At 39.1% G+C, this 9,592-nt stretch overlaps 1 protein-coding gene across 1 annotated transcript; it reads right to left on the reverse strand.

Moving 5' to 3' along the window:
- Window positions 1-7,396: 7,396 nt before the first annotated feature.
- On the reverse strand, window positions 7,397-7,834 carry LOC120270368. The gene has a single exon (XM_039277366.1). The coding sequence runs from the start codon at window positions 7,832-7,834 to the stop codon at window positions 7,397-7,399; it is 438 nt and encodes a 145-aa protein (XP_039133300.1).
- Between the last annotated feature and the right edge of the window lie 1,758 nt (window positions 7,835-9,592).

Raw genomic sequence — 9,592 nt, forward strand, 5'->3', positions numbered from 1 at the left:
CGCTCACAGTCGTTAGCAAACAGTTAACGTAAACCTCCACCTCCCCCAGTGTTCCAGCCTATACCTCATAGATACCGGCGCTTCTCTCTCACTAGGTTTCCTCCGAGCTCCCCATTTTGTAAATTCGAGTGAGACGCCGCCCGCTTCGCTCTTCAAGCACTGTGGACATCGTCCCAAGGCCGATCTTTCCTCCCTACATCGTCACCATGGGCTCGCGGATCCAAAGAACCCAAACGGGCCGGTGAGGGCTTCATCCCCTCAGCGACTACACTAAAGCCTTAGAAAAGTTTGACCATCAGGGTGGAGAGAAAGAGAGAGAGAGAGAGAGAGAGAGAGAGAGAGAGAGAGAGAGCAAGAAATGATCTCTTTTTTAGCAAGAGTGGAATTGGGTTGGAATTCTCAACGTCGCGTGTCCTGATAGGCTAGTTGGGTGCTGGGAACTATTAAATGGGCCAAAGAGTGGGAAGAAGCTGGTGGCCTACGGTGGTGGTGGCTGAAGTCTATGGCTCAGAGTGGAGCCCACATGATTAAAGTGTTTGGGAAAATGCAATGCTTTTGGACATTTGTTTTTGTAATTTGTTGATGTTTTTTCATTAAAAATTATTTAAATAAATAATATAATATTGTAAAATGATTCATAAGAAAATCTTGTCTAGTTTCATTCGTAAGGTTCGGTTTGAATAAGATGGAGGAATAACAGTGGGGCCTACATTATTAAAGTGTTTGGTAAAATTCAATGTTTTGGATATTTGTTTAGGTAATTTGTTGATTTTTATAATTAATAATTATTTAGATAAATAATAGAATATTGTAAAATAATTGTGATGAAACATTCGGTGGAGTTAGGTTACTCATGGATTTTTTTTTTCTTTTGGATAAAACCCATGGAATTTTTTACCTTAAACATGATATATATATATTGAAAAACCAAACCCAATCTTATTATTATATATGTAATATATATGATGAGGTAAAAACAGAAACAAAATTTCTATTATCTTTATTTTTAAAAAAATTAATATATATTTATTAACATAAGTATGAGAAATGTCGACAATTTGGATCATGCATCAATGTCATGTTTAATTTTCACTTGCAACTACTAAAAAAAAAAACCAAACCCAATCATATAGTTCCAAATGGCATGGCAAGGCTTCCTATATATATGTTTTTTTTAAAAAACAAAAAAAAGTTTCACTTGCAACTACTAAAAAATAAAAAAAACCAAACCCAATCATATAGTTCCAAATGGCATGGCAAGGCTTCTTATATATATGTTTTTTAAAAAAACAAAAACCAAAAACCCAATCCAAAAAGCATTGAATTTTTATAATTAAACCTTTGTGCTAACTGCTAAATCATGAAACTTTTACCAAAGATTTAAAAACCGGACTGGTTGACGAACCGGTTGTTGAAAAAACAAAACCCAATCTTATTATTATATATGTAATATATATGATGAGGTAAAATAAGAAACAATATTTATATTATCTTTATTTTTTTAAAAAAATTAATATATATATTTATTAACATAAGTATGAGAAATGTCGACAATTTGGGTCATGCACCAATGTCATGTTTAATTTTTCACTTGCAACTACTACCAAACCCAATCATATAGTTCCAAATGGCATGGCAAGGCTTCCTATATATATGTTTTTTTTAAAAAAAAAAAACAAAAAAATTTCACTTTCAACTACAAAAACCCAATCATATAGTTCCAAATGTCATGGCAAGGCTTCCTATATATATGTTTTTTTAAAAAACAAAAAAAACCAAACCAAATCCAAAAGCATTGAATTTTATCAAAATCAAACCCAATCATATTGTTCCAAATGGCATGCCAAGGCTCTTAGGGGATCAACTTTATATAATGTATATATTTATTAACATAAGTTTGAGAAATGTCGACAATTTGGGTCATGCATCAATGTCATATTTAATTTTCACTTGCAACTACTACCAAAACCCAATCATATAGTTCCAAATGGCATGGCAAGGCTTCCTATATATATATATATGTTTTTTTCAAAAAAACATTTCACTTGCAACTACAAAAACACAAACAAACAAACCCAATCATATAGTTCCAAATGTCATGGCAAGGCTTCCTATATATATGTTTTTTAAAAACAAAAACCAAAACCCAATCCAAAAAGCATTGAATTTTTATCAAAAATCAAACCCAATCATATTGTTCCAAATGGCATGCTAAGGCTCTTAGGGGATCAACTTTATATAATGTATGTATATATATGTGATCTTTTTATTTTTTATTTTGGAAAGTTACTTATAAATCCCTGGAAAGTTTAATTCTTTCCCAACAGTCCCTCTGATATTGTGAAATTCCAGATAGTCCCTGTTTTTTAAGTTATTTACTTTTTAATTCATGTCGTTAACTCCGTTGTGTGTGTGTGTTTGTATGTAATTTTGCAAATGCCCCTATTATATGAAATAATTTTTTTTTTTGTTTTCAAGTTCCCATTATGTCACATCACCTTTTGGTGAGATGTACAATTAAATTTAAAATACATTAGCTGGTTTTTCAGACTGTCATGTGTGAGATATGTGAGTGTTGAACCGTGGATGCTTGTTAGATACGAGTAATGTTTGTGACACTAGACTCGTACCGAATGATTTACTAAATTAAATTGGAGACTAACTTTCAACGTATGTGCCACATATACCATATGTTCAAGGGCGGCTTAAGTTAACTAGAGGCCTAAAGCAAAATTTTAGAATAAACCTTCTAATTTATTTAAGGAGGAAAAGTAGGAACAACAACAACAACAATAGGAGCTGTAGTCGTGATCTAGGAAACTACAGTGGCGGCAGTCTTTGGAAGAGACTCCTCATCATCCTAGGACTGACTCAGAGTCGATCCCATGGACCACCCGGTACTGCACCCCGTGAGGTGTGTCCCGCCGCTCAATCATGCGTATGGCTCAGAACCTGGTAACTCCGAGCGGCTGCATACCTTCTACACGATGCATGTCGGTGCAGTGATCTGTCAGACCAAGCCCTCGTGCAAGCCTAGTGATGTAAGGACCAAGGAATATGGTCGCCAGGTGAGAGTCCTGAGACTGATATTTCAATTGGCAAGCTAGTGCGTAATCGATGTGAATCGGCTCCCTAACTACCATGCTCCATAAAAGATAGAGGTCTTGGAGGTTTATGACCCCCGTGTTGTCTCCTTGCCCGGTCAATATCTGCGATAGGATGGCGTGTAGGTAGCGGAACGCCGGGAGTCCTAAGGTAGACTCCTTCGAGGTCCCACAGACGTAGGTCTCACGACCCCGATGTGTCTGGGTCCATACCTGATCTAGGCTCAGGTGAACCGGTAGGTCAACATGGAGCTCTGACTTCAATGTCGTGCGGGTGTACTCCATGTCCACCAACCCCATACGAACTGAGAAGTCCATGTAGGACATCATGTACTCCTCCCCGAACATTTAAAAATTGATTGTCTCTCGATGTCCCAAGCTAATGATGGTACGGTCAAGCTCAAAAGAGCTCATGACCTCCATCGTGAGCTATTAGTACGTTGGCTCATTGATGCCGAAGAACTGATCCCAGCCCTATATTGAAATAAGATCTTGTACCTCATCTGTGAGATTTATGCGCTCGAGCAATGACTAATCTATCCGACGCCCCTCAACAAACTGCTGGTCGACAAGCCTCCTATAGAGGGCTCTGTGCTAGGGATCCTGAACCGCGGTACTGATGGCTAAGAAGACTCTCTAGTCTTCTTCTTCTCGGCCTATGTTTGTGGACCACTAGCAGATCTCTTTTGACCCATAACCTGTAATTCAAAAAAAATACGAAAAATCAATCAATAAAATACGGAAAATGCAATGCAGGAAAGAACAATGGGTACACAACGCCCATTACCAAGGCCGTTATATCCCTTTGAATTGTTACAATGGGTACACAACGGCCCGTTGGGTAACTCAGCAGCTCATCTGTGCACTGTGCTAGGGCCACCACGGGCACACAACGTCCGTGTTGTGTCCGTTGTAGAGTGGAGCAGTGGCCAGCTGACAACGGGCTTCCTCCCCTTGCCGGGTGTTGCTGAGGTGAGATGAGCGGGAAAAATCTCATAACGGCCTCACAACGGGCGGATAACTCTCGTTGTGGCTCATCTCTCCCATGCTTAATGTTTGAACACAACGGTTGTTGTTCATCGGGGAATGACCGTTGTAATGCCCGACCATGGTGAAAAATTTCTAAACATTGGTCTATTTCGATGGAAGTTTATATAAAAACCTTCACCAAGCATCATTAAACACTTGTATGCCATTTAACTATTATAAAATTGCGATGTTTAAAAGATTTGGGAGAATTCTTACAAAATCAGTTGAAAGAGAGGGTTTTCCTGTGGTGAGAATCGAGTAAATGAAGTGCTAGATCGATCGGAAATAAGCCCAAGCTCCTCAGAATCGCTAAGCAAAGATCAGGGAAGTTCTTCGGTGAAGTGGCAGAGAGGGGCATGCGTTTTTGAGTGAGAAAGGCCAAGAGTCGGCCGTCGGTGACCCTATACCTCATCGTAATAGGATTTACAATGGCCAAATAATGGTCGTTGTTCATGCGTTCAGACTCTTTGAGGCACCACGGTCGTTATCAGCAAGTTATGGAGCCGTTGTCAACTCGGTTTGGGTTTAAAAATCTCTAAGTGTTGGCAACAGCCGTTCCAGGGCTCGTTGTGTTCACAATGGCTAGACAATGGGCTTGGTAAAGCCGTCCCAGGACTCGGGAAAATTTAGAGTTGCGGCACGCTCTATGGAACGGCCGTGATAGGTTACCACGGCCGTGACAATGGGCGTTATAAGCCCGTTGCAGACTCACTCAATTTTTTTAGAAAAGCTTAATTCTCCGCCTGGTCATCATAACGGGTACAATGGGTTTACCACATTCGTTGTGATGCTCGCAGTGAAAAACTAAAGGTTTTCCTTGTGTAAACCAGCATGAAAACAATTCTTACTAATAATACTAGATTCCCCAAACATGTTTTGCTTATGAAATTCAGTGGGGTTGATCCAACTTCCCACTTTCACATTAATTATCATATTTTGTATTTTATTAACTAACGAATGATAAACTAAGAGTAAGTGGACTAAAGTTTAGAAAACTACTTAGGTTGCTTCCCAAGAAGGGCTTGTTTTATGTTACGAGCTTGACATACCTGTTCTTACCTTACCATGTCTCAAAAAGGTCAAATTCTTTTCCTGGTCATTCGAATTATGCTTCCTAAAATAGTATTTTAATCGGTGACCGTTTTCTGATATGTACTTCTTTCGGGGTCAGTTATTTCTACGGCACTGTACGGAAAAACTCAGGATATCATTAATAATCCTGACCATCTTGACTTTAACTTACATGCAAATAACCTTAGCCTAGCATTAAGAAGAAGGACTTGATCCCTATCCTGGGATTCCTTGAAGCGTTTGAGGTTCTGGTCATGGTACTTTTTGGTTCGTTCCCTGTAAATCCTTACATTTTCATAGGCGTTTAATAGCCACTCCTCAAGCTCTTGAAGTTACAATTTTCTCTTTTCTTCCTACAAGATGAATATCAAGGTTTAGGCTTTTTATCACCCAATAGGCTTTATGTTCTAGTTCTACAGGAAGATAACAAGCTTTCCCATACACAAGTTTATATGGTGAAGTCCATATATGTGGTTTATATGTCGTGCTGTATGCCCATAAGGCATCATCTAATTTTTCTGACCAATCCTTTCGATGATGATCTACAGTCTTTTCTAGAATTTGTTTCAATTGTCTATTGGTTACTTCTACTTAGCCACTTGTCTGTGGATGATAAGGGGGTACTCGCCTATGTGTGACTCCATATTTCCGTAATGTCTTCATTAGCTTATAATTACAAAAATGTGTACCTCTATCACTCAAGATAGTCCAGGATGTTCCAGATCTAGAGAATAGTTTCTTTAAGAATTTAAATAGCATCATTTGAAGGGAGAGCTTGTGCTTTTACCCATTTTGAGACATAGTTGACTACAACTAAAATAAACTTGTTACCAAATCACGTAGGAAACGGGCCCATGAAATCAATACCCTATACATTAAAGATTTCACATATAAGAATAGAATTCTGAGGCATCTCTTCTCGTCGATATTACCTATCCGTTGGCAATTATCACAATTCTGTACATACCTGTGGGCATCCTGAAAGATTGTTGACTAATAGAAACTTGATTCGAGATCCTTGTCGACTGTCCTGTTTGTACTAAAATTCCCTTCGGCAGGTCTTGAATGACAGTGCTCTAGAATTTCCCATCCTTCAGCTTGTGGCACGCATCGTTTGATGATTTAGTATGCAAACATTATAAATAGGAATGGATCTTCCCATATGTAGTGCTGAAGGTCCGCAAAGAATTTCTTCTTTCGTTGGTATGTGAACCATTTAGGGAGGCTGTCTGCAACCAAATAATTAGCGAAGTCAGCAAACTAAGGGGGGCCTTCATCTCTTATCGTGTTAAACTTGTATAGGTGTTCCTCAGGGAATGTGTCATCAATTTCTCCATCGTCTAATGATTTCTTTTCAAGACCTTCTAGCCTGGATAGATGATCTGCAACCAAGTTCTCCATTCCTCGTTTGACCTTGATCTCCAGATCGAATTCCTGCAAAAGCAAAATCCATCTGATTATACGAGGTTTAGCATCAGTGTTTCTCATTAGGTATCTGAGCGCGGAGTGATCAGTATAGACCACAACTTTTGATAACACTAGGTATGGCCAGAACTTATCGAATACAAATACTACTGCTAGCAATTCCTTCTCGGTTGTTGTGTAGTTCTATTGCGCATCATTCAAGGTTTTGCTAGCGTAATATATAGGAAGGAATTTCTCGTCCTTTTGCTGGCCTAATACTGCTCCAACTGTGAAGTTACTAAAGCCACATCAACTCGAATGGTAGACCCCAGTTTGGAGCAATCATGATCGGTGCCTGCACAAGTTTATCCGTAAATGTTTTGAATGCCGATATGCAATCTTTATTGAAATCAAATGGCTTATCTTTCTCCAAAAGCTTGGTGAGAGGTCTAGCGATTTGTGAAAGTCTTTGATAAACCTTCTGTATAACCCTACATGCCCTAGAAAACTTCGAACTACCTTGATTGACATAGGTAATGGGAGTTTTTCAATAGTAGCAACTGTCGCCTTGTCCACTTCGATCCCTTTTTCTAAAATTCGGTGCCCAAGTACTATTTCTTCTTGAACCATGAAATGACATTTCTCCCAACTAAGTACCAAGTTCATTTCCTCACACCTCACTAGCACTTGTTTTAGATTTTTGAGGCAAATGTCAAAGGAGTAGCCAAATACTGCAAAGTTATCCATGAGCACCTCCATTGTCTTTTCCACCATATCCTCAAAACTAGCTAATATGCACCTCTGGAAGGTGGCAGGTGTGTTGCACAATCTGAAGGGTATTCGATGGTATGCAAAGGTGTCATACGGGCATGTGAATGTAGTATTTTCCTGATCTTCTGGGGCAGTGGGGATCTGAAAGTACCCTGAGAATTAGTCCAGGAAGCAATAGTAGGAATGCCTACTAATCTCTCGAGCATTTGATCAATGAATGGAAGGATTAAATGGCCTTTTCTGGTGGCATCATTTAGCTTCCTGTAATCAATGCACACTCTCCACCCTGTGACTGTCCTGGTGGGTATGAGCTCATTCTTCTCATTTGTAACCGCGGTTATTTCCTCTTTCTTCGGCGCCACTTGCACTGGGCTCACCCATACATTATCTGAAATCGGGTAAATGATCCTTGCATCTAACAACTTCATTACTTTTGTTTTGACAACCTCCTTCATGTTCGGATTCAACCTTCGTTGAGGGAAGGCAGAGGCTTGTGATTATCCTCCATCAGAATCTTGTGGGATCCAAAGGATAGACTGATTCCCTTGATGTTAGTTATCTTCCAAGCTAGGACTTTCTTATGCCTTCGTAGAACCCCCATCAACTTTTCTTTTTTCCTCCTTTGTCAAGCTTGTAGCAATGATCACTGGGAGCTTCTATTGTTTCCCTAAGAATGAATACTCAAGATGCTCTGGTAATGTCTTCAATTCCACATCTGGAGGTTCCTCAATGGATGGTTTAAGCTTATCATCCATGCTCAGTGTGGCTCCAGTAGTACTTTCCTGTCCCTCACAAGCTTGATCATTACTGACATTATTCTCTAAATCATAAACTATGTTTTCATCCTTGATGATGCCATTACATGCAAACTATCAATTCCTATGGAGTCTTCTATGGCGCTGCTACCTGTTCTCTCTTCTACTTCTCTTGTTTTCTTGAATTGATCCAATATTCTCTGCCATACTATCTCTTTCTTCATTATGCCCATAGCGAGTATATATGGAGTGTAGGGGACTACTCGACTGTATTCAGGTATCGTGCATAGAATCCTTACGTCATGCAATGCTCAACCCATTGATCAAGCAGGGCTAGTACTCTCTCCAACTAACCTTTCAATCTGTAAAGAAAAGATAACAGTATTGTGTAGCAATGATAGAAACACGTGATAAACTGAATTGACTAAGTTAAATACAAAAAGGATAAATGGCTAAAACACTAAGCTACAAGTTTTCTTAGAATCTCTCGACTTTGGTTAATCGGCAATGACGGCAAAAACATGATGGACATTTATATAAGTATGCAAGTACACAATAAAATATCGTAATCAAGTCCGTAATACCTTAAGTGCACCGGTCGTCAAGTAGTACCTCGTGAATAAACATGAGCGTTATATTTCCTCCGAAACGGCGAGAGGCTCATATTACTTCCATTTCGCTTAACAAATAGCCTAAACGTTTAAGTTCTCTCTCTAGTATAATTGTACAAATTATGGATACAATGCAATTGGAGATGTCATTAAGCACACTTGGAAGTAGTGGCAATATGTATGAAGGTTTTCTTGATTACTAATTATGATAGACATTAAGTATCAATTATGTTCTAGGATCGAACAAAGATAATTCAAAGGCCTACTAGCCCCAAAAGGCCATGGTGACTGTGTCTAAAACACTAGGAACTTAAGATGGAATTCCTCCATTTCGTCACTCGGATGGAATCTAATCCTCCTTAGCCTCCCATGTTTGCCTTAAGTACGGGAACCCTATGAGAAGAAATCAATCAAACCCTAAGTCCAAGAGTCAATCAATCCCTAATCCGGAAACCTACCTATGCCTAACCTCTTATAACATGCATAGATATATCATAGCATGGGTGTCATCAATACGGGGGCATATCTTCCTCATCCACATCAACAAAGATATACAATTAAAGCATGCAATGATTAAGAAAACTAGAACGATATATATCGATCAATCAAGATTCGTAAACAATAATCGAGGGACCTAGATATACAATTCCCCTCGAATTAGGTTCTCATGGATCAAAGAAAGTAAAACATTAAAGTGCAAAGAGAGCCACAAGACCAAATAATAAATAAAAGTTCAATGTGTTCCTAGGCTAACTCCCTCCAATAGTTCCCCAAAGGTTGGGGATTAGTGGATCCTAAGGTTGTCCGGATGACATGTGTCATGCACGCCCTCCTCCAATGATCATTG

This window comes from Dioscorea cayenensis, chromosome 10, assembly GCF_009730915.1.
Source record: "Dioscorea cayenensis subsp. rotundata cultivar TDr96_F1 chromosome 10, TDr96_F1_v2_PseudoChromosome.rev07_lg8_w22 25.fasta, whole genome shotgun sequence".
In the NCBI taxonomy this organism is placed as follows: Eukaryota; Viridiplantae; Streptophyta; class Magnoliopsida; order Dioscoreales; family Dioscoreaceae; genus Dioscorea; species Dioscorea cayenensis.

Bases quoted from the DNA above. Each gene is read 5' to 3' on its own strand.
- LOC120270368 (XM_039277366.1), bottom strand. From the start codon at position 7,834: ATGAAGGAGGTTGTCAAAACAAAAGTAATGAAGTTGTTAGATGCAAGG.